The sequence below is a fragment of the Schizosaccharomyces cryophilus genome (assembly GCF_000004155.1).
Source record: "Schizosaccharomyces cryophilus OY26 unplaced genomic scaffold supercont4.7, whole genome shotgun sequence".
Taxonomy (NCBI): domain Eukaryota; kingdom Fungi; phylum Ascomycota; class Schizosaccharomycetes; order Schizosaccharomycetales; family Schizosaccharomycetaceae; genus Schizosaccharomyces; species Schizosaccharomyces cryophilus.
Genome location: NW_013185630.1, coordinates 535,016 through 558,186, shown reverse-complemented (window position 1 = coordinate 558,186; position 23,171 = coordinate 535,016). Strand labels below are relative to the sequence as shown.

At 38.6% G+C, this 23,171-nt stretch overlaps 11 protein-coding genes across 11 annotated transcripts; 8 read left to right on the top strand and 3 right to left on the bottom strand.

Moving 5' to 3' along the window:
• The first annotated feature begins 7 nt into the window (after positions 1 to 7).
• On the top strand, positions 8 to 1,385 carry SPOG_03439 (CCR4-Not complex subunit Not2). Its single transcript, XM_013169854.1, has 4 exons — positions 8 to 162; positions 222 to 621; positions 678 to 896; positions 936 to 1,385. The coding sequence occupies exons 1-4, from the start codon at positions 63 to 65 to the stop codon at positions 1,138 to 1,140; spliced, it is 924 nt and encodes a 307-aa protein (XP_013025308.1). The 5' UTR covers positions 8 to 62; the 3' UTR covers positions 1,141 to 1,385.
• SPOG_03438 (DNAJ domain-containing protein Mdj1) lies at positions 1,341 to 3,442 on the bottom strand. The gene has a single exon (XM_013169853.1). It carries the CDS (start codon positions 3,098 to 3,100, stop codon positions 1,547 to 1,549), a length of 1,554 nt encoding a protein of 517 aa, XP_013025307.1. The 5' UTR covers positions 3,101 to 3,442; the 3' UTR covers positions 1,341 to 1,546.
• A 34-nt stretch (positions 3,443 to 3,476) lies between these two features.
• SPOG_03437 (CUE domain-containing protein Cue1/4 family protein) lies at positions 3,477 to 5,213 on the top strand. The gene has a single exon (XM_013169852.1). It carries the CDS (start codon positions 3,665 to 3,667, stop codon positions 4,316 to 4,318), a length of 654 nt encoding a protein of 217 aa, XP_013025306.1. The 5' UTR covers positions 3,477 to 3,664; the 3' UTR covers positions 4,319 to 5,213.
• Positions 5,214 to 5,255: 42 nt separating this feature from the next.
• On the top strand, positions 5,256 to 8,611 carry SPOG_03436 (ubiquitin-protein ligase E3). The gene has a single exon (XM_013169851.1). The coding sequence runs from the start codon at positions 5,692 to 5,694 to the stop codon at positions 8,119 to 8,121; it is 2,430 nt and encodes an 809-aa protein (XP_013025305.1). The 5' UTR covers positions 5,256 to 5,691; the 3' UTR covers positions 8,122 to 8,611.
• On the bottom strand, positions 8,211 to 10,587 carry SPOG_03435 (uncharacterized protein). Its single transcript, XM_013169850.1, has one exon. It carries the CDS (start codon positions 10,114 to 10,116, stop codon positions 9,166 to 9,168), a length of 951 nt encoding a protein of 316 aa, XP_013025304.1. The 5' UTR covers positions 10,117 to 10,587; the 3' UTR covers positions 8,211 to 9,165.
• Positions 10,271 to 13,317, top strand: SPOG_03434 (DNA repair protein Rhp42). Its single transcript, XM_013169849.1, has one exon. The coding sequence runs from the start codon at positions 10,957 to 10,959 to the stop codon at positions 13,057 to 13,059; it is 2,103 nt and encodes a 700-aa protein (XP_013025303.1). The 5' UTR covers positions 10,271 to 10,956; the 3' UTR covers positions 13,060 to 13,317.
• An 83-nt stretch (positions 13,318 to 13,400) lies between these two features.
• SPOG_03433 (GTPase activating protein Gyp3) lies at positions 13,401 to 16,106 on the top strand. The gene has a single exon (XM_013169848.1). It carries the CDS (start codon positions 13,647 to 13,649, stop codon positions 15,564 to 15,566), a length of 1,920 nt encoding a protein of 639 aa, XP_013025302.1. The 5' UTR covers positions 13,401 to 13,646; the 3' UTR covers positions 15,567 to 16,106.
• Positions 15,879 to 17,588, bottom strand: SPOG_03432 (AGC/RSK/P70 protein kinase Psk1). The gene has a single exon (XM_013169847.1). It carries the CDS (start codon positions 17,531 to 17,533, stop codon positions 16,268 to 16,270), a length of 1,266 nt encoding a protein of 421 aa, XP_013025301.1. The 5' UTR covers positions 17,534 to 17,588; the 3' UTR covers positions 15,879 to 16,267.
• Positions 17,589 to 18,255: 667 nt separating this feature from the next.
• Positions 18,256 to 20,278, top strand: SPOG_03431 (PHD finger containing protein Phf1). The gene has a single exon (XM_013169846.1). The coding sequence runs from the start codon at positions 18,467 to 18,469 to the stop codon at positions 19,883 to 19,885; it is 1,419 nt and encodes a 472-aa protein (XP_013025300.1). The 5' UTR covers positions 18,256 to 18,466; the 3' UTR covers positions 19,886 to 20,278.
• Positions 20,279 to 20,372: 94 nt separating this feature from the next.
• SPOG_03430 (ribosomal protein subunit L4) lies at positions 20,373 to 20,855 on the top strand (the record flags this gene model as incomplete). Its single annotated transcript, XM_013169845.1, has 1 exon — positions 20,373 to 20,855. One exon carries the CDS (start codon positions 20,373 to 20,375, stop codon positions 20,853 to 20,855), a length of 483 nt encoding a protein of 160 aa, XP_013025299.1.
• Positions 20,856 to 21,375: 520 nt separating this feature from the next.
• SPOG_03429 (Holliday junction resolvase subunit Mus81) lies at positions 21,376 to 23,133 on the top strand (the record flags this gene model as incomplete). The annotated part of the gene is made up of 1 exon (XM_013169844.1): positions 21,376 to 23,133. The coding sequence occupies one exon, from the start codon at positions 21,376 to 21,378 to the stop codon at positions 23,131 to 23,133; it is 1,758 nt and encodes a 585-aa protein (XP_013025298.1).
• Positions 23,134 to 23,171: the final 38 nt, after the last annotated feature.

The following is a 23,171-nucleotide window of genomic DNA, read 5'->3' as shown; positions in this document are numbered from 1 at the left end:
TCGAGAACGCACCCACTACACAAACCTCGGGGTCTCTACATAAAATCGGATTTTTCTAAAAAATGAGCCTTTCCAGTAGACTTTCGAGTCTTCAATTGAATGGAAATGATGATTTGAAGCCGGCGTATGGTTCGATGAATGCAAGTCCAATTGAAAAACCAAGTATGGATTTCTATAAATATGATTAGGTAAAATGGGGGGCTAATCATTGTGCAATGTAGATTCTTTTGGAAATTTAGGTCCATCTAGTTCGCAATCGTCCAGTACAATTGCTGACTATGCTGCAAAGGGGTTGCTTTCTTCCTCTACTCACAATGCTAATGATTCCCATACTGTACACCGAAATAATGGTATTGTAGATGTAAACAGTCATAAAAACAAGCTTTTAGGGGTCATTACTGGGAAGTCGGGCCCAAACTCACCTTCTTTTACTGATACCACGGAAGCAAAAGGTGCAAAAATATCCGAGAATCTGGATTCCACCGCTCCCGCAGATGAGTCTGCAAATTCATATTCCCTTGAATCTCTTCTGCCCATTATTCGTATGGAAGATACCGATTTGTGCATGTTACAACTGGGTTGCGATTTATCTGCCTTAGGCTTTGATCTGGCACCTGTAGAGTAAGTCCTTTAGTAATGGTTTTAGCTTTCAAGTGTTCTGACTCTTTTTTCTTTAGAGAGGATCGGTTAATTTCTACTAACATGTCTTCTCCTTGGGCTGAGCTTAACACCAAAAAACCAGTTTCCGAACCTCCATTCAAGCTTCCAGAATGCTACAAAAGCGTTAATCCTCCCCCTCAGCTCTCTAAAATTATTCAATTTGCCGATGAAACTTTGTTTTACATCTTTTACACAAAACCTCAAGACATATTGCAAGAGGCCGCTGCTCAAGAACTGTATGTACAATTGTTACAACCCATTGTCTAACTCTCTAGTACAAATCGCAATTGGCGCTTTCATAAGGAACTTAGGGTTTGGTTAACACCAGTCCCTGGTACGAAACCACTTCAACGTACGCCCCAATTCGAACGTGGTTATTATATGATTTTTGATCCTGTTCATTGGAAGAGAATTAGGAAAGACTTTTTGCTTATGTATGCTGCTCTTGAAGATCGTTCTCAAAATGCTATTCCAACATGAAGAGAAAAGTGTAAGGTTCGTTTGCTTTCGAGCAGCTTCAATGTCTTGTACAAAAGGATTTATTTGGGTTTGGTAATCATTATGATGGATGATTAGTTTTAATATCGCATCCGAAGTATTCATGAATAAAAAATTTTGATGTTTTATACAGAGTATTTAGAATTTAATAGCCTCAACGATACATCAACAATATGATTATGTTATTCTGTATCTTTAATTCTTCTTAGCAGAAACAATGAATCGTTATTTATCTATCTAATTTTTTGTAAAAAAAAATTACCACCATGCACATATTTTATAACCAAAACAAATTCATATAACCTTCATCGACATTAAACATCCACAGAAAAGCCATCACGACTTTCCAGCTATTAACTCAAAGTGTAGATTTTGTGTTTCTGACTGGTTACTTTGAGTCTTTTGAGGGACTGTCGCTACCATCTTCATGGTGCAAACGACGGAACGCCCGTTTTAGGAAGCCTCCTACTGAGCCGTCCGATTTAGAATCACCAGATGAAGTGTCGGAAGATTTATCTTTAGTTGGTGAATCAGAAGATGCAGAGGATTGATCCTCGGTTGAAGAGGGGGGAGTAGTTCTACGTGCTGTAGTATCATTAAGAGAATCAGCTAGCTGTTCCAACAAGCTTCGTTCGTGAGGTGAAAGTGCCTTTGGAACGCTGACCTCAAAATCGACGTAAAAGTTTCCATAACGAGCAGTAGCCGAAACGTTGCGAATACCTTTACCAGTCATGGTAATGCGATCACCGGAAACTGTACCAGGAGGTACACGAAGGTCCACTTCACCAGCCAAAGTAGGAATGCGAATTGTGCCTCCCAAAGCAGCGGTAGTCATGGGGACCTTGGCTGTATATAAGACATTGTTTCCTTGGCGCTTGAAAAATTGATGCTTGCGTACACGAATAGTGGCATAGAGATCTCCAGGACGGGATTTAGCATCTGGGGCAGCCTTGGCGGTAGCAGCATCGTTTCCAGCACCTACAACTCGTAATACAGTACTGTCATCAATGCCAGCAGGAATATCCAATGAAATAGTCTTACGTTCACGGACAGCGCCAGAGCCGCTGCAAGAACGACAAGCAGATGAAGAAGGGATAATGGTACCACTTCCACCACAAACATCACAAGTGGATTGCATGTGCATGGAGGGTGGGATGAAATGAAGACGGTGACCGCTTCCCTTACAGGCAAAGCAGGTACTGCGATGGGCGCCAGTTTGAAGACCGGAACCGTGACAACTAGAACAGGTTGAAGAGACTAAGTAGATGACATCCTTCTTGACACCATTTACAGCTTCCATGAAGTCGATGTTAAGACTTACTTCTGCATCTTCACCAACGTATACCTCAAAAGGGCTGGCACGACGGCCTCGTCTTGCTCCTCCAGTAAAAGACGAAAATAAGTCTTCGAAATTAAAACCAGGGAAGCCAGACCCGAAAGCTGATTCAAACCCATTTTGAAATCCTCCAAAATCATTACCTGTAAATTCGCCATTTTTGAATGCACCAGAGCCATACGTATCAAAAGCCTTTTTCTTTTCTGGATCTTGTAAAAGCTCATAAGCTTGCTTAATATCTACAAACTTTTCCTGGGCGCTTTTATCTGGGTTTGCATCCGGATGATATTTTTTTGCTAACTTGTAGTAGGCAGACTTAATCTCTCGCGGAGAAGCAGTCTTGGGAACGCCTAGTGTCTTGTAAGGATCCGTCATTTCACGAGCGACATTGGAAGCATGAAAGAAACGCTGAAAACGCTGGGGTCTTGGTGCATTCTCATTCTGTAAAAGATGGCTAGCCTTGGAATTGAGAGCATGAGAAACAAAAGCACGTCGAATTGGTTGATAAGAGATATTTTTGCATGCTTTCGATATGCGATGGCAGGAATGTCGGGAAGTAAGAGAATGCAAAGCAGAAAGATTTGACCGTACACTAAAAGGGATCATTCTGAAGAAAGAAAATAACGTTCGCAGTCTTTTTTTAGATCGTGATGCACGAAGTTGTTATTTGATTAAATCTTCGAATCAAGCAATTTGAGACGGACTTTTAAGGGCAAATCGAGATTATAAATTAATACAAAAAGCCGAAAGAATCCAACAATCTGACTTTCTCCTAAAACTCTTGATATAGGTGAATAAAGCCAAGGGGGTATGAGAAATCACCAAATTATCAAAAAAATACTTCAATGACAATTTAAAACTAATATTAGTTCAAACTCTTGACAGGAAAAATTCAAAATACTACTTTTTTGAAGAAGAAGAGAGGATGGTTAAGGAAAACGGATTGTCATGGAAATATGCAGCTAAGAAAGCGGTGTAGAAGCTAACAGAACTTCACCAGAGCCCAACCCCAAGAAGAAGCAAAAAGCCACAAAACGAAAAATAAATATAGTTTATAAGGATAATTAATAATTTCTTCTTACTCTTCTAAAAATTAACATTAGATTTACTGAATTAACGCGTAATTGGACTAGACCGGTTCTTTCAATTGATTGACATTTCAAGCCCAAAATGCAAACTGAGCAACTTGCAGGATGTGCAGTGCTAATAACTGTTGCCGTTTTTACGATTCGATGGATTTTTTCTGCAGACAAATCTTCTCACACAAATGTTCGTAACCTTGGTGCATCAGAATCCGCCCATCCAGTAAACAGTGAACAAGTGAATATGATTAAAACAGTTTTTCCTAATATTGAGTCTGTTGCCATCGCTTACGATTTGCAGAAGACTGGCAGTGCCGATGCTACCATCGAAAATGCGATCTCTTCGCAAAATTTACCTCTACCTCCGCGAGGATCCGCTTTGTACACTCGTTTCCCTCTGTCACCTGGATCAGATTTGAGTACTCATACCTCAGCCGCTGACAGTGCAAATCGTAACCAAGTTGCCCAGACTGAGGAAGGTCGAAATGTTCAAGGGAATGCATCAACATCAGGTGCCTCTAAAAGCCTTATTGATAAGTATGGTCTTTCTTCTCGGCTAAATGACTCAGATATGTCCACTTCGTCTTCGTCATCCAATAATGTAGCTGTTTCTGTTCACCGTCAAAGATTTCCCAATTCAAAGAAAGAAAGGGAAGAGCTTTTCCGTCGGCGCAAAGAAGAAATGATAATAGCTGCTCGTAAACGAATGGAAGAAAAAATGATGGTAGATAATGATTCTTAAATGATTGTTTAAAGAAGAAAACTATTAGTTGTGTTTCATTATTTGAAAACGGCTGATGAACACGGTCATTTCCTTTTCCATCTGATATTGAGGAGCTTCTAAACGTTACCGAAGGGAAGCCTTTCCTCTTTTCCCTTTTTTTTGTTGGCGCATGTCTTCGTTTAATTTTCTTGTATTTAATACTAGCTGACAAAATAAGCATTCTGATCAATTTCAATGATCTTGTTGGAGCGTACGCGGTTTTATGAAAGTTTTCCTCAAAAATATGCACTATAATTTTTATTATTTGCTTAAAGTTATCATGTCTATATATATACTATTTTTTTTTTTTATTGTACGATAATTATTTACTAACGCACGGTTTTACCGCCATACTTCTCACCAGTGGGTTTGGACTAGGAATGACGAAAATGACTAAATTTACTATACAATTCGTTTGTTCTTGAAAAGCTATCTTTACTCAAGATGTCTGAAAAAAGCACAATAGTGGGTTCGGAAAATGATACTCTTGTGGGTAAGTAAGCTGTTCTGGAAATTTTTTTGGAGCGCAATCTGCTGAATTTAAATTATGCTTTGCAGAGAAAGCTTGGTGATTATGATTAAGGCCTTTTTACTGGTTTCATATATTCTTTTGCAACAATATTGTTAAAAGAGAAAGTCTTTGAAGGTTAAATTCCAGCAATCAGACGAACGTGCATTGTTGTATAACATCAAAGGAAACAAACTCAACGATGTCTTTTCATTATGAAAAGTTTATTTTAAACTGTATTGGAACAGAAATAGTTTTCTATAGAAATTGGTATATTAGACCGTCGTTTTCCAATACTTTTCCTATATTTGTGTCCTAGCGTAATATAACAATAGCGGGTTACATATAATAATTCTTACATAACCGTATATACCCCAGGTTTCATGATTTTTTATCGCTTCCAATTCCTATACTCCAAATTTGATGACTGAGAAATAAGTAAATACTTTGTTATTTCGTGATTTTAGATTTCGTTATTTAAGTGAAAATCATTATCTAACTGAGAAGGGTTTGTGGTATTTTGAAATCCGCAAGTTTCGTTGACCTAAAAAGAAAAGCCACCGTTTTAGCATTGTTGACCATTTTTCTTTTTATCTCGATTTGAACGTTAAACGTTCGTTATAGGGTAGCTTGAAAGCTTCTGACTATTTGTGTGCTTTGCTTGAATTGACCGTTATTGTTTGTTTACGTTCAGGGGAAGTTTCGATTAGCTTATCGCTGTATTGGCAAACAATCAGTTTTTTTCTTTTAGATTCAAGTTATAACATAGTCTCTCCTCCTTTGTAGGCTCTAGAAAGAAGATTTTGAGCCTTCTTGGATTTGTAGAAACAAAAATTGGAAATTCATGGGACAAGCAAATTCTCGTCCGCAACTGCCAGAGAATCATGACCATTACTCAACCAGAAATTACAATTTCTTGCATAGATTCAAATCATTTTGGAAACGGTACGTTTCACGAGATGACACCTCTTCGTTAAGCAACCAAACCCGGTCTACTGGGAACCAAGGCTCTCCACAATTACCCAGTCTCCATCGTACTTCAAGTTTATCAATTTTAGAACAAAGATCACTTCATACAGATGGCTCGTCTGTTCCTGACGAGCCTGTCAAATCCTCCTCTCAGCAGATACCGAGAAACAGTATTCCTATAGGGAATTCATCTTTAACTCCGCAAAATACAGAATCAAGTATGGCTGACCTTTTACGCATTATGCCTTCAAGGCCGCCTGACAATTCTATAAACCAGAGGTTGGCTACAGGCAGTGATCCCCAATTACATTGCTCCAGCCCTTCAATAAGAAATGATCATAATCACGTTATAACTTCCCCTTTTCATGAATTCAATGGATCCAATTCATCCATATTTGACACTGCTAATGAAACCGCGAGTGATGAAGCGACTTTCCCTACATCCGATACCTCGATTCCTGTACATGATCATTCACAAGCTTCTGCTCAAAATTTTCTTTCTAACAATAATACACACAATCAACGTTCCACAAGTCGATCGCCACTTATTGATCATTTACGACAATATTTGACACAGGATATCAATCAACACCAACCGCACCGCCATTCCGTTTCCTTTCGTGACGGAGTCTCATCAAATGTTGGTGATCGCTCTCATTCCTCTGTTTCTTCACGTTCCGAACCTGAAATGAATTCCAACGTGAACATGGATAACCGTGCAAATTCGGGTTTGCCTCCTGAAACTGGTTCGGCATTTCAAGGATCCAATAGCGAGAATGCTACCAGTATGCTTAGTAGATTACTGTCGGCAGCCGCCATTGAAACTGCAGCCTCCATTATGAACAACGAAGCTCATGGACCTGATACAAACGCTCATTCTGGTGGGAGACAGTCCACAGTTCGATCTGTCGATGGATCATTTGAACACTTTCTCGATGATCTTCGTAATGGTAATATAACCAATGTCTTGCAAAATTCTACCAATTCTCGGAGAGATGCAGCGACAAACAGGAATCCTGAAGGAGACAATCCAGAGGTGCAGTATTTGAGAATGTTTCGGTTTCCATCTTCTCGTCAGTCAAGCGGTCCGAACAATGACCAAAATGTGCAAGGTAATGAGCAACCCGGACTTTCCCTTGTACCTGTGCTGATTGTTTGTATGCGTAATATCACTGACAGTTCTGAGGATCCTACGCAAAACATGTCTCAAGATAATCAAAGTTATCATGAGGAATTTCGAGATAATATTTCCATTAACGATATTACTGAACGAATGGCCCAATCCACTAACTCTTCTAACGAAGCTATAGCCTCAAGAACGTTACCTGTGGATCGATTCTCGAATATATCCAACACATTCGATCATTATAGCTCAGCGTCAGCGAGAAGTGAGGCTTCTTTACTTGGATCACCTCGCCATTCTAATGTATGGCCTTCTTTTACATCAGCAAGTTCTTCCCTTCCTTCTGAGTTTAGGGGTCACAATGTGCTCAGAAGAGCAAACGAGCGACTCAGTTCAGATTTTGACACAGTACAGACTCGGGACCAATCTGATCATCATCAATCCACTTCAGTAGCGGCTGCGGACGAGACTCCATCATTACATATTCGGCGAAGTCATATTGGTTCTGGTGATGATGCCGAGAATAGTGACATTGATAGGTTAGAGGAAAACCAGGGATGGTTAAGCCATAACAGTGGAGAAGCGTTGGGTTTTGGAAGTGTCGAAACGTCGACGAATCAGCTTTATCAAGATTCCATTTCTTTGGATAATAACCGACATAACACGTCTAGAGGGTTTGGTTCAGCGGATGAAGGAAATAATATGGGTGCAGAACGTGCTGGGGATGAAGAAACGTCCAATGCTAATTCAAACGGCGCCCATGGCGACTGGCTTATTTACGTTTTTGGAGGATTGTTTCCAGAGTACCATCCGATATTAACTACAGTAAGCTTGTTTTCTGACAATCCTACATATGAGGATTTGTTGGCATTGACAAGTTATCTGGGTCCTGCAAAGAAGCCTGTTGCAACCGCGGAGGATTTAAATCGTGCAGGTGGGCTATTTCTGTATCTGGAAAATGACAATATTGTCTCTAATAATACGTGTCTGATTTGCCTGGAACCATTTGAACGGAATGTATTATGCAGACGACTGAAAGGTTGCAAACATTTTTATCATAAAGATTGCATAGACCAGTGGCTTACTACAGGCAACAATTCGTGTCCCTTATGTCGTTCTCGAGGTGTAAAAACCAGCAATGAGGGAGCAAATCAAAATATACCGGACGTTTCTTTTATTTAACTATTGCTTAGAATGTTTAATTTTCATTGATTATCATGTTGATAGTTCTATTACACTTATTATACTTAATGTTTTTTCTTTTTTTTTGTTTTGTTTTTATATTATACTGGCGTTTGTTTCTATTACTCTAAGGGCGCTCGCATTCGTGATAGATTATTCAGGTCATCGATTATAAGCGAATGTTAATGATTTGGCTATCTGAACATAGACATAGTTTTGTTGTAACACACATCTTTTATGTACTGTGTGTCAGTATAAGGTGCTTAAAAGAGCTTAGGAAGCATTTTTCTGGACATAAAGTTGTTAGAAGTGATTGTGCTCATACCATATCCATATGTTTGGTGCTCCCTGACTTTATTCGTAAAAGATGCTTCGATCACTATTTACATTGCTATTTTTTTTTAGCTATAGACCGGCAATTATGAAACTTATACAATTTCTGCAAGTTACTTCTGAGACATGAGATGGTCGACTTTCTGGATATCATGAATTCTATACTCTTTTTTCAATTTTCCTTGTCTTCCATTTGGCTTGTAACACATGTGGGCTTTATCATTCCACTCAAAACATATTGTATATATCTGTACTCATATCCATCGTAATGTCAGTCTGTTGATGTACAGAATTAGAGAACATAAAGGCATTTCGTACCATCCTCTTGTTTACTTTTTTTTTCATAATCTACTTCTTGTTAAATATTTTTAATGCGGATAATCGTTTTCACCTATAGTTACTCCTATGATGCAAGCGGCACAAAAGGTTTGATTTAAATGGTATGGTGTTATAATGTGTGAATTTAGAAATGAATCAACCGGGAAAAAAAAGTAATGCATATATGTTTGGGGCACTGTACCCACTATAATTATAGAAACTCTTGTTCACAGAAACATCAAGATAAAAATAAAGACAAACTGGATGATGTTTTTGATCGAAAAAGTTGATAGATGAATAAAGCTATTACTTATGACGATCATAGGGTACAAACATATGTAGACATTGTAATTTCGATTTCAATCATTAGGCTCTTGTTTTCGAGAACGGTCATTAGCCCTCAAAGTGTCGCCGCTCAGGTGTAAAACGGGAAAATCGTTTTAACGGGGAGTTGCTTTCTCTAGGAACCGACGCGGCAAGAGAATGACGGTTTCCTCTCCGGTATGTGAAAAGAGGACTACCAGGTGTTTTAGGGCTGCGAACAGAGGGTGAGGTTTTGTGTTCCAAAAACGCATCGATTGGTCGTTTTGGAGAATAATACTCGACAGCAGCACTCACTGGACCATAACTAGTGTTTGTAGCAACGTCTCTTTTCACGACGGATAGTCGAGGCTCAACAAACTTTTTGTCATATTCATAGAAAACTTGCTGATGAAGACAATCCCTGTCCTTCATCATATCTTTGAACCTTCTAGCAATGAAAAAAAGTTGAAGAGAAAATATAACGCTTAAAAGAATAATCTTAGGAGATAGAATGTAAATCCATAGAATCAATAGATGGATAGGAGAAAATAGACAGGAAAAGTAAAGAGAGAATACGTTAGGAGACCAAACGACTAATTCAAAACTTCTTTTTTCATTTTCATTTGGTTCTGAATGAGCAGGCCGCAACCCTGGTGTTGTTTGAACATTCTTATCAGATTGAGGGAGTGTTCTATATGTCTTTTTTTGGAAAGAGAAGCAGCTGAATATATTGATGATACTGAAGGCCACAAGACATAATAAAAAGAATGAAAGAAATCCTCTAAACCAAGAACTCGTTGCTTTGGCTGATCTGGTACCTATAAACAGTTGACTACGATTTAATCGCGTCTTGGTGTTTTCCAGGTATGCACAAATAAAAATGAATAGTATATTAGACACCAGACTTAAAGGAATGGACCACCTCTCCGATACCTTATCCCATTCCACACTATCAAAGTCTTCAGAGATGGAAATTAAAAAGTCAATAGGGAAATTCAGGATTCTAGATTTTAGAGACGAGCGACGAATTAACTTTGGCATTTTCTCAGATATTGTGAAAGAAAGACAGTTGAATTTGTCCTCAACTTTCTCTTTCGGTTAACACAAATAAATAAATTTTAAGGAAATATTTGATGGATGATTTTAGGATCGACACAAACTTCTTTTCTAAAACAGTTTACAATCAATAAAAGATGGCCTATTTCCACTTTCACCTTAACAAGCCACAGGATTTAAAGGGTAAGAATAAGAGCTCATTTACTGTTATGTTTCTACTGAATTCCTTCGTTTGCTTCAACTTTGTCAAGTCCAAAAGGTAAATTCATGCAAAGTTGTCTAACTGTAAAACTTGGTGTATTGTGTGTTCCTTACTACAACACAAACACACCAGTACTTCACATGAAGCCTTTTATTTCCTCTTTAGTAGTCTTTAAAAATTAAAAAGAATTGTACCAAATACTGTTTCGGTTAGAAATTGACTATCTCAAGCTTTCTTAGGATATCGCGACTTGCTTGACATTGAATTCTCTCTAAGTGTTTTTTTGTCGAACGCTTTTAGTGATATTTTTTTGGATTCTTTTTAAGTATAGCAAATAAAGTTAACTCTTTATTTATTGCATATAAAAAAAATCGACAGACTGAAACGTCTTTTTGGTTCTGTGCTTTTCACGTTTTTAAGTTGCTTACGATTTTAACGATTTGTCTGTTCCTGTATTTTGCGTTTCATTTATTCTATTTCATGGTTTTTTGGATACAAAACTATCTGTTTTGTTTATGAGGTTACTTGGTATACTGGAAACCAGGGTTAAGATAATCAAATGCGTTTTTAGTGATTATGCAGAACGAAGTCAATTTCGATAGATAAATAAATATAGGTCCATTATGTCCGGTACAAGAAGTACTCGAATTAGGAAAACTTCACTAAAAAGAGAATTGGAGGAATCACAGAATGGCAATAGTCCAAAGGCTCCTAGAAATGAAATTGGATCTCGGCAAACTAGAGCCTCTTCCAGAAGACAGAATCAAGCGCATATGAAGGCTGATCAATCTACCTCTGATGAAGATGAAGAAAAAAAGAAGTTAACAAAACTTGAGGAAGAGGAAGCAAAGGAAAACGAGAATGCTTTTAGTTTCTTATCAACGAATGATTCTTCTTCATCAGGTGAAGAAAGCAATAAAAACTCACCGAAAATTTCAGACCAAGAAGATGAATCGGATGAGGACTCTGATATATGGGAGCAAGTCGATCTCAAGCCGAACCGTGATGAAAAAAAGGATGAAGAGAAGGATGTCCACATTAGTGCTTCAAGTGAAACTCCGTCTATTAAAACGAACAAGAAGAGATCATCTGGAGCAGTTGAAAAGGCGATCCGTTTTTCTATTCATGTCATGCACACATGTTGCTTATTTTACCATGGATGTCGTCGCAACCAGTGGAGTTGCCGACGAGAGCTTTTGGAATGTTTACTTGATAAAATCTCAGAGGAACGTCCTTCAGTAGTAGAAGATTGGATTAAAAGTGAACGAACACATGATGATCTGTTGAGACTAATAAACGGACTGCGGTCTTGGTGGCAGAAGAAGTTTAGCATAACCAAGCATGGGCTAAGAAAGCTGGGTTACCGTGATTTCAAGCACGGGTTTGAACTTGGTTTCGAACCTGAGATTATCGAAAATGAAAAGGTATTTATTGAAAAAATCCTTTCATTCGAAGGAAGCCGAGATTTATCTGCTCAAGGATTTACTGCTTTATGTCGATCCTTGCAGCTTAACGTCCGTTTAATATTTTCCCTTCAGCCTTTAACTTACTCCACGGCTGCTTATGATAACTGGTCTCATCATGTTCTCCCTGATGAGGCTACAAGCTCTATTGATGGAGACCTTCGTTATCCTATATTTTGGACAGAAGTGTATGACAATGATCAAAAGCGTTGGATAAGCGTGGATGCCGTTGTTTTAAACGGAGTGTATACAAATGACATGTCTTGGTTTGAGCCCAAAGGAGCTTACGCTGAGTCTAAGCACCTGCGTATGGGAATTGTAATTGCGTATGAAAATGATTTTTATGCTAAGGATGTGACTTTACGCTATACGGATGTGTCATCTAATCGTTGCAAAAAAATTAGACAATCTTATTCACCGGAGAAAAAGGACGATACATACGTGAGAATTTTTTCTCAGTTTACAAAAAAGAAAAAAAATGAACAAGATTTGATTGAAGATCGTGAACTCGAGCAAAAAGTGCCAGTGCGCGAGCTAAAGAGTATCGCTGATTATAAAAATCATCCGGACTTTATATTGAAGCGGCATCTTAAACGTGAAGAAGCTCTTCTGGATGATGCAAAGCCTGTTGACAGGGTTGTCTTTGGTTCGAAGAAGAATCCTATTCAAGAAGAGGTTTACCGCCGAAAGGATGTTTTGACATGCAAGACACCTGAAAATTTTCATAAGGAAGGCCGTGTAATAAGGCCTGGAGAACAGCCTCGAAAGATGGTAAAAGCAAGAGCAGTAACTATCACAAGAAAGCGAGAGCATGAGTCTAAAGTCATAGAGTCCAAGGAGCCAGTCATGCAAGGATTGTATTCTTCGGATCAGACTGAATTATACATTCCACCTCCAATAAGAGATGGAAAGATTCCGAAGAATGGTTATGGAAACATCGACTGTTTTGTTAAAAGCATGATCCCTCAAGGAGCCGTACATCTCCCGTTCCGCGGAATTGCAAAGATTGCAAAGAAGCTGAATGTTGATTACGCTGAAGCGGTAACTGGTTTTGAGTTCCGAAAGCATCGAGCCATTCCTATTACAACAGGTATTGTTGTTCCAGAGGAATTTGCTCCGCAAGTACTGGACGAATTTCGCGTGTACCAGAGGGAACTGGTGGAAAAGCAGCTTGTGAAAGAACGAAAAACTGCTATTGGATTGTGGAAGCGTATGATCAATGGACTACGCATTCGCAAACGAATTACTGAAGATTATGGCTAGATCCTATAACAAAAATTCCTACGACGTGATATAAGTTACTTAATTCTTGTTCAACTAGTATAATTATTAAAACTATTGAATTGCACTGGATTCCCTTCAACCATGACTAAAATAATTAACCGCTCTCTATGCAAAGTTCACAAGTGGCGTTGAATATAACACTTTTTTACAAAAGTTAAGTGTAAAGGGGAAATGAGTCATTGCTAAATCCGGAATTATTTGAAACTATTTAGTCAATAAAGTCGAATTAGAAATGTAATTACGAGTGTAAATTTTTGTAAGGGTAGGGCAGGTTTGGCTGGGGTCGTCAAGTTTAATATGATACAAGCTGTCGTTTACCAGTTACACTAATTACCAAACACAATAACGTTTAGCAGACAGAGACCTTTTTTCTAATCAATAATCTAGAAATTTACCTTAGTTAAGTCAAGGTTATCGAATGCGCATGCAATTGATCAATAGTCTTTTATGAGGACGAGAGGAAAAACTGAAAGAAATCAGGTAGACGTAATAACGAATAGTATTTTGAACAGCTTCGCATGTCAAATTACTCATAGTACGGAAATCTACTAGCAATAGTATCAAGAATGAGCGATACTGCTGAACTCGCGGGGATTTCCAGAATTGGGAACACGGAGGATCAAGAAGCTATATTATCAGATGAGTCTTCAGCATTTCAGAGCTATGATAGTTCAAAAATCTCATCGGAGTATGAATTAGATGATGTTTTAGACTTGTATAACGATACCACCGACGATGCTGAAGATACAGAGGACACAGGCCCGTATATGCTTTCGCCATCTTCAAGCATTTCCAGCGGGAGTAGCAAGGACTTGAATTCGTTTATATACCCAATTTACCGACGGCAACGTACCTTGGTGGAGGGGAAAGAAGCAGAAAGTGGAGGAGAAAGCGATTTTGACACAATTGTACCGAACAATCATAAAGTTTACTCTACTTGTGCCTACATCAAAGACGATGCTTCTAAACCAACTCTTCCAAAGCATAATCTGCAGGATAATTTGACGCTTTCATGGGAACTTTCGGAGAACAACGACTCACTGGCAAAAAATGAATTTGCAGCTACCAACCATGAAAATGTCTCTTCCAAAGCTTCCACCAAGACTAATTTTACGATTAAATATAATGACGATAAAAAAGATTCTTCCTCCAAGATTTATAGTGACAACCTTCCGTTTAAAATCAACTCTATTAATTGCGATATCAAAAGTGATGACGGACCACTTTCTCAAACATTTCGCTCCTTTAATAAATTTAAACAATGTCATTCAGAATGGGATATGTATGGGTTTAAAAAGGATAGTCAGTTTACGTCTATTGATCAGTATGATACTTGGTTCGAAGGATATAGTCAATATTTGGACCGTCGTGAACAGAAATGGAAACTGTTGCTTTCTGAAAATGGAATTGATTACTCTGCGGGCACTCCTGATATCTTTCCTAGTCGTAGTGCCAAAGTGCAGAGGTTTATACGGAAAGGTATTCCTTATGATCTTCGTGGAAATGCTTGGTTTTATTACAGCGGTGGGTATGAGCTTTGTCAAAGAAATCCCAAACTATATGAAACATTATGGAGATGTTCTTGTATTCGCAAGCCTTCTGATTCTGACTTGATTGAACGTGATTTATACCGAACATTTCCTGATAACATATATTTTCGTGGTAAAACGAATCAGCCTCAAAGATTCACCGGGGTGTCTGAAAAGGATCCTGACGTCGCTATGATTGCTAAACTTCGCCGTGTTCTCATGTCGTTCGCTACCTATCTTCCAGAGAATGGCTATTGCCAAAGCCTTAACTTCCTTGCTGGTTTTTTTCTGTTATTTATGAGTGAAGAGAAGGCATTCTGGATGCTTGTTATTACTTGTCGAAAATATTTGCCGAGAATGCATGATGCCAACCTCGAGGGCGCGAATATTGATCAAAGTGTTTTAATGGCGTCCGTACGGGAAAGTCTCCCAGCTGTTTGGAGCCGTATTAATTTAAACTTCGATGGTATGCCTGTTAATGATATTGTTGCAAAGCTTCCCCCTATCACCCTTGTTACGGCTGCTTGGTTTATGAGTGCTTTTGTAGGCATATTACCGACTGAAACAGCTCTTCGCGTATGGGATTGTTTTTTTTACGAGGGAAGCAAAGTATTATTTATGACCGCTTTATGCATTTTGCGTTTAGGGGAGGACGAAATAAAGTCGAAAAATGAACAAACTGATGTTTTTCAAGTGATTCAAGATCTTCCTAAATCTTTACTGGATGCCAATGCTTTTGTATCGTTACTTTTTCGAAGGAACTTCCGAAGGAGTCCGTCTCAGAAGGACATTGACCGCAGGCGCCAGAAAATTGCAAAGAAGCGCAAGAAAACGGTAACTAAGGTAGAAGGTCAGGAAGCTGAAACGTCAAAACCATCTTTGGCTAGATCATCTTCGCGCTTTAAAGGTTCCCATTTAATTTCTCAATTACAGAATCATCTGAAAAAATCATCGTAATTTGTACTTTATGTTGTGATGGGAATGCTTAATATGTCATTCGTTAAATTCCCTATTTTCGTCCTTTTCTCAATGCTCTCTTTTGTTTTTGGTTTTGCTCTTTAAACTCGTTCTGTTGCTTATTTACAGATTGGCACATTGCATCTATGATATTTAACTTGTATTTATCTATAATGATTCTACGGACTTGCTATATTTTCTATTCATTCGTTTATTACCAGGGAATTCAATCTGGTTGTTTTTATCTTCAAATTCATCATCTTGCAAGTTTAATATATTATTACAAATTACTGAACTAAAGTTTATCGTTCCCTTGACATTAGTTTTGATTTTCACTTTCACCTCAGGACAATTTTATTTTCTATAGTATTAACAGTATATATATATGTATTAGAAAGTAATTAGAAAAATAAAGGAAAAGTAATGCTGTCTTTACGATATAGAGAATGATTAGATGTGGGTAAAAGAATGTGAATAAGGCAAACACTTTTTTAAAGGGAAGAGCTAAAGAAAACACCAAGAAAACAGTACCAGATTCCAATTCAACTTAATAATAAATATAGATTCCCTAAGCCCATAACTTCAGGTACAAAAGTTGAATACTTGCTACCGTAGTATTATTCGGACTCAAATAACAAACGAGCATTAAACAAAGAAAAGTCTGAATAACAACGCAAGCAACACAGACACAATGAAGAATATTAGCTAAAATTAATGAAATTTGGAGAAGCAACGTAAGTGAAACCTCGAAAAGCCGAGGAATGACTACCATCTGGAAGATTGTCAGAAAAAATAGGAGTGACTGAGATAGGCATTTTTGTGAATTCATCAGAAAAATTCTCAGCAGCTGCTGGATCTGTTATGCAAGGAACAATCGGGGGAGGTAACTCACGATTTTCTAATTTCGCCCAGTTGATTTTTCTGTACATTCGATGCTTTTTGATAGCTTCATAGTCAGCAACGGAATTATTAGCACCAAGACGTTGCTTGGGGTTTTTCTTTAAATATTTGTTGATCAAATCACGTGCGTCAGGGGAGACGTAGAAGGGTATATTTGCCTTTGTACGAACTATTTTCTCCATTATTTTTTTATGGTTATTTGCAGTAAAGGGTGGGGAGCCAACAAGCAAGTCATAAATTAAAATACCCATTGACCACCAATCAACACCATAGTCGTAAGGTTGTTCAAGCAAAATTTCAGGAGCACAGTATTCCTCCGTCCCAACAAAAGAATGGCAATTCGCACCTGGTTCTGCAACTTTGGAAAGACCAAAGTCAGTTAACATGACATGGCCTTCCGCATCTAAAAGGCAATTTTCGGGTTTCAGGTCTCGGTATACTATACCAAGCTTATGCAGGTGGATCAGAGCCGAGGTGAGTTCTGCAGTATAATAAGCAACGGCATCCTCAGGCAACATTCTCCGCTCAGCCAAATGAGCAAATAGCTCTCCTCCTGGTGCGTATTGGAGAATCAAGTAGAGACGATCCAAATCTTGGAAGGCATAATACAATCGGCAAATAAATGGATGCCGTACTTCCTCTAAAATTTGGCGTTCATTTTTTGTTTGCTGAAGCCCTTTTGCTCGAAGCCTTATACTGGCTTTCTTCAACTGCTTCTGGGCAAACAAGCGACCCGTTTGTTCTTGCTTCACTAAAAGAACTTTACCGTAGGATCCTCTACCAAGGACAGCGATGGGATGGAAATCATTGGGGTGCATTTTTTGATTCGGCACATAATTGTTGTTACGATCTGAAATAAAATCTCCATCTTCGCCCAATTTATACTCGACTGTACCTTCCTTTTTTTTCACGTCTTTTGCAGAATCTTCCTCGGAAATACTGAGCTTTCTAAAGCTCAATGGGTCGATATGGCCGTCCATCCCTTCAACGACTTCATCGTCGCTCGACAACCCAGAGTGTGCATCCTCGTTCAAGTAGTCTTGCTCGTCGAATAAAAAAACAGGCATTCGGGATAAAAAGGTTCAAAGGCACTGTAAGGGCAAACTCCCTTTCAAATAGTCCTTCTTTGTTTTTTTGTGGGTTTGTTCGAAGCAGTAAATTTTTAGCTGCCAACAGATCTCTAGTTGTTTGTATTCATTGTGATTAACTTTAAGCTTTCGCTAATTTACAAAATAAAGTTATCTTTGTTTTCTTTGATTGAGCTGCTAAGTAACAAAAACAAAAACAACCCATAAGTAACCTCAACACGTACAAATAGAAAAACTTTTTGAGTGTTGTGTTTTACCAGTCTTTTTACATACAGAAAGCAATGGCTTTAACAAAGTGTCAAATCTCGTATCGTATGTACGTGACTTTAGTTAGGGAGCGCGATGTTGATTGCTTCGAATGACTCTTCGTAGAAATCTATGCATCTGAAGAAATTTAAAAATCAAAGCTTTCAACTTGTACGTTTGAGAAACATTTCATTGCCTTCAAAGATATATTGAAGGCGCGCAGCTTTACGCAAAGTGTATTACAAAACTTTCTTGTCACTTCCCTCAGAAAAGTATGGTCAATTCCTGTTATAATTTTGTAGCAAATGGACAATGAAACGTGAAAAACCGAAGCACATATTCAAACTTCAGCATTCACACGATTTCATCTTAAACGGATGTTCCGCGGTAGATGGACGGTCTAACCGAGGGTAAAGACGGCCACAATTCATATACCTTTTTGAATGAACACAGTAGTAGTTACTACCATATTAAGCTTAAAAAGAATCCAATTGAAATAGATTACCGTTTACTAACTTTTTAGTGATATCACTTCTTTTCTTGAAATTCATAGAACCTTGGTACGGTTTTCAAATTGCCGCCAAATTCTCTTGTTCGCGTTTGACGTGTCTATGAAGAGCAAAACGACGGGTTCATAGCATATGAATTCTTTTTTTAATTAAGAAAATGACAGAAAAATATTTTTTTCCAAACGAAAAGGAATATGATGTGAATGACTATGCAAACTTTCATTTTGGGACTGAAAACGACAACCATGCTTCCATGTCTCAGAAAGAAAATCCTCAAAACTTGGTTTCTGATAGAGGCTCAAATATACATCCTTCTTCTGTCGCCTCTACTTCCTTAATTCCCGACGTTCCTTCATTGAGTCCGAACTTTCACAATCTTCAGCAACATGTCTCTACTCCTTATGGTGAAATGGCCATGCCGGTTCCCTCTTCTGCTGGTATGGCTGTAGTAGCCCCAGAAGGACCCGAAAGCAATGTGAATGAAGTCCCTATGACTTTTAATAGAACTATCACTCAGCCGAATACATCTAGGTTACGTGACACGTCTTCTCGTTACCGAGCATCCAATAGTTCTCGAAAATCAATGTACAATGAAGATGAGTTAGATGACGAATCTGACTTGTCGGCTTCGATGATGCAAGATGATTTTCAAGTAGAAGGCATGAAAACCAAGTCCGGTCGTAAGATTCAACGGCCCGTTACGTATAATCCAAGTGCAGCATCTCTAAAAAAAAGGACAAGAAAGGCAGATTTGGTTTCGCTGTGCATAGTCTGCCACAGGGGTCATTCTCCAGCTTCTAACCAGCTGGTTTTCTGTGACGGTTGTAATAGTCCTTATCACCAGCTTTGTCATCAACCTCCTATTGATGATTTGGCAGTTCAGATTGAAGATTCTGAATGGTACTGCATGAACTGCCAGTATAGTCGGGCAAAACAGTTTCCATTGGAAACTGGTGCTACTTCACAAGTATTAGGCTTGGATGCACAGCAATTGCGTGCATACTTTTTGAGCCTACCAGTTCCACATTTAGTAGATCTAATATTGCTTTATGAGAAATCTTTCCCTGATCTACGCATCTATAGTCCTCAAACACGCGAAAACTTGGGTGAAATCCGTCGACAAGTGCTCATCAGTGCCGAACGGAATCAAAGCACTTTACAAGAAAAGAAAAACGCCAAGCAAGATGAAGTAGCTTTGGATCTTCCCCCTCATGTACCATACACTACTGAGTATGTATCCCGTTCCGGCATTCTTTATGATTATCCGACTATTTTACGACTTGCAATACGAAACGTGGATGTTCCTTCAAAGGAAAACATTTTCGCCTGGATGTCTGATCATTTGCCTTTAACAATTTCGTTCCGTGAAAGTGCCTCTGATGCTCTACGATGGATGGTAACCCATGGACAGCTGGTTCGCACAGGATATCTCTATCAAATTACTAGTGTAGATGATTTTTTTTCTTTACGCCCTTCGTTGTTACCCACATTTCAAAAAAGAAGGAAAGTACCAAAAGTTATGCCGATGTCTTATCCAACGGATGAATCCCAAAGCCTTTCTTTCACTGTATTGTAATTTAATGGAATATTAATGTATATTAAACTGTTTTGTCTTTGTTGATTGAGTTCTATTATCAAAATATTATTGTTGATAATTTATCGCCTATGGCACTATATGGCTACCGCGTCCTTACAAAGAAGCCTTAATAAGTTTCGTAAGTTTTAGCTTTCAAATCTTCTTTCAATTGCTTTTTTTCTCACTTGTCCAAATGAATAGTGGGGCATGTTAAAAGGACACACACCGTCGAAAAGGGCTTAAAAGTAAAGTTTATGCTGGGTTGAGTACTAGTTAGATTCCACAGGTTCTCGGTATCGCACCTTCTAAACTATAATCTGACTTGTTCTCATTGTAATTAGTTACAAGTGAGTAAGTATTGGTCCGCACCAAAGTAATATAAGGAAAGAGAAAATCCATTCATCTTTTATTACCAAGTATAAAAAGATTTAAAATACCTACATATTACGAATCGTAAATTTTGGTAGTGTTCATCAACTTCAAACACATGCCTCACTTACCAACTACCAAAATGAGGCCCGCCCTTTCACTCTTAAAGCAAGCCTCTTTCCGTTTTCCAAAGGGATTTAGTCTTCCAATTCCGAAAGAAAAGAAAGTACCTCAGGTTTCTGATACCCATCCATTATGGCAATTCTTTCGAAATAAAAATGCTCTTTCTCCCCCCGATGAAGAGTCTAAATATGGCCGCTCTTGGACGGCTGAAGAGCTTCGATGGAAATCTTTCGACGATCTTCACGGTCTTTGGTATAATTGCCTTCGTGAAAGGAACCTTTTGCTGACACAGGCAACGGAGATGAAACGTCTCTTAATAAATGTCCCCGATTATTCCAAGGATCGTGTGAAGACGGTAAATAAAACAATGGCCACTATTAAATTTGTATTGTGGGAGCGCGAACGTGCTTATCAAGCTGCAAAAGACTTAGAAAAAAAAGAGTCTGAAAAAGCGAAAAATCCCAATCAAGCCGTATAGGTTCAATATTCTTTCATCTCCAACAATCCCTGTATGAGAATCTTTTTTTCTTAATGTTACAAATCCCTTTTTTTTTAAGCAGGTACTTTTTGGATTTGTTTACTTTTTTTTGTTTACATTTCACCATGCGTTTGGTTACCATGACGACCAGCGTTAAAGAGAAGCTGACGACGCGTCAAGCTTCTTTTTAATATTTACATGCTATTTACAAAATTAAAAGACGCGTAATTTTGAATGAAGAGCTGCTAATGCTTCGCTTATGAGTTGTGGGAATCCTTTGTATTTGCAATGGATTCAAGAATGGATGGAAGAGTCTACTCGACGGTATCCAAAGTCTTACCAGACATGGAGAAAGGTAGGATAGAAAAACGCAATTCATTGTCTCGTTTCTTTATGAATAGCTTCTTAGGTCGCTTAATAAATAAAAGCTAGATGTGAACCATAGATCGTTTTATGAATTCCAAACTATGACAATGAAAAGTGGTAAATCCCATATTAACGTTCTTAGGCATTTGATTCCATGAAAAACTGCCCAGTTACTTTGCATCATCCATCACAAGCATCTGCGCTAAAAGGAATTGGGCCTACAATTTGCGCCAAGCTTGAAAAGCGATGGTTAACATACTGTCGAGAAAACAATATACCAATAGCTCCTCCACCTCAGCAAGGAAATGTGAATGATACAGAGAACACAAGTGTCAATCATGCAACATCTTCCTCCAATGCCGTAAAAAAGCCAGCTGCTCGAAAGAAGCGTCCATATGTACCGGGTTATAGGTCAGGCGCATATGCCATATTATGTTCATTATATTCTCTTCCAACTCATGAATTCGCTACGAAGCCTCAAATAATTACTTCTGCGCAGGGTTTTTGCGATTCGTCCTTTGGACCAGGTGCCGATGGGAACCAACGTTATACAGCTTGGAGTGCTATGAAGACACTCATCATGAAAGGACTTGTCTACCAAACTGGCCATCCAGCCAAATATTGTCTTACCGATGATGGCGAAGAAGTATGTGATCGTTTAGCAAGGGTTGATGACGCTTTCCGGAAACAGGGTAGCCCTGTAAGATTGAAAAAAAGCAACTCCACTCCGGCTAGCTTTCCTAGTTCAAGTACGCAGGGGAAAGCTATGCAGAACGAAAACATGTCACAGCAGCGTTTAGGAAAGAACATGACGTTGAATACCATCTCGCATCACACAAGTGTTGTGGAAAAGCAACCGGAACTTGTTTCCTTAAGTGAAGAAGAAATGGAAGAGATGGAAGAGGATGAGAAAACAGATGTGGATGAGCTTCAGGAAGAACCTATTGTTGAGACAAATTCAAGTATTCCAAACATCGATTTGACTGATGGTAGTGCAACGATTTTGGATAAAGACAGAGAGAAGAATGTTGACATCCCTTTGGAAACTATTCCATTCCATCGATGCACTTTGGTTCTATTAATTGATACCCGAGAAATTCGAATCCGTGGTGATCGAAACACCGTTGCTGATAAGTTAAACAACGACTATAACGTTCTGTGCGAAGTACGAGCTTTGGAACTCGGTGATGCGCTATGGATTGCCAGAGATAGAGAGACGAATCAAGAAATTGTTCTCGATTTTGTCGTGGAAAGAAAGCGATATGATGACTTGGTAGCCTCGATTAAAGATGGACGATTTCACGAACAGAAGCGCCGTCTCACGAAAAGTGGAATTAGCACCGTCTTTTATATCTTAGAAGAATCCAACTTTGATGAAAGCTTTTCTGAATCCATTCACACAGTCGTCTCAAACATACAAGTCGATCATTTATTTCACGTTCGTTGTACCAAGTCTTTAGATCATACTACCGCTACTTTAGCGAACATGACAAAACATATCCATAATCTATATGAAGCTCGAAAAACCTTACAATTAATTCCAGATTTATCGGTGGAGGCAAAGACATTTGAATCCATGAGAAAGTATCTAGAGAGACTAGACCCGTCAGTTACCTATCACATTACTTATAATGCTTTCTCTTCTGTCTTGTCAAAGTCTTCTACTCTAACTCTTGGTGACATATTCATTCGAATGCTGATGACAATCCGTGGTGTCAGTGCACAGAAAGCAATCGAGATCCAGAAGCGATTCCCTACATTCATTGATTTATTTGAGGCGTATGAACGTTGTTCTTCAAATCAGGATCGAGAAATGCTTCTCGCAAGATCATTTCAAGGCTTTGGATCACAAGCCATTGGTCCAGCTCTGTCAGCAAAAATAGCCTATGTTTTTCATCCAAATCCTACATAATAGATTGTTGGCATGATCTCCCAAGGCATTTTAATACC

Coding starts and splice junctions, on each gene's coding strand:
- SPOG_03438 (XM_013169853.1), bottom strand. CDS start 3,100: ATGATCCCTTTTAGTGTACGGTCAAATCTTTCTGCTTTGCATTCTCTT.
- SPOG_03434 (XM_013169849.1), top strand. CDS start 10,957: ATGTCCGGTACAAGAAGTACTCGAATTAGGAAAACTTCACTAAAAAGA.
- SPOG_03439 (XM_013169854.1), top strand. CDS start 63: ATGAGCCTTTCCAGTAGACTTTCGAGTCTTCAATTGAATGGAAATGAT. Junction 622..677: donor TTTGATCTGGCACCTGTAGA/GTAAGTCCTTTA, acceptor TTTTTTCTTTAG/AGAGGATCGGTTAATTTCTA. Junction 897..935: donor GAGGCCGCTGCTCAAGAACT/GTATGTACAATT, acceptor CTAACTCTCTAG/TACAAATCGCAATTGGCGCT.
- SPOG_03432 (XM_013169847.1), bottom strand. CDS start 17,533: ATGCCTGTTTTTTTATTCGACGAGCAAGACTACTTGAACGAGGATGCA.
- SPOG_03431 (XM_013169846.1), top strand. CDS start 18,467: ATGACAGAAAAATATTTTTTTCCAAACGAAAAGGAATATGATGTGAAT.
- SPOG_03437 (XM_013169852.1), top strand. CDS start 3,665: ATGCAAACTGAGCAACTTGCAGGATGTGCAGTGCTAATAACTGTTGCC.
- SPOG_03436 (XM_013169851.1), top strand. CDS start 5,692: ATGGGACAAGCAAATTCTCGTCCGCAACTGCCAGAGAATCATGACCAT.
- SPOG_03435 (XM_013169850.1), bottom strand. CDS start 10,116: ATGCCAAAGTTAATTCGTCGCTCGTCTCTAAAATCTAGAATCCTGAAT.
- SPOG_03433 (XM_013169848.1), top strand. CDS start 13,647: ATGAGCGATACTGCTGAACTCGCGGGGATTTCCAGAATTGGGAACACG.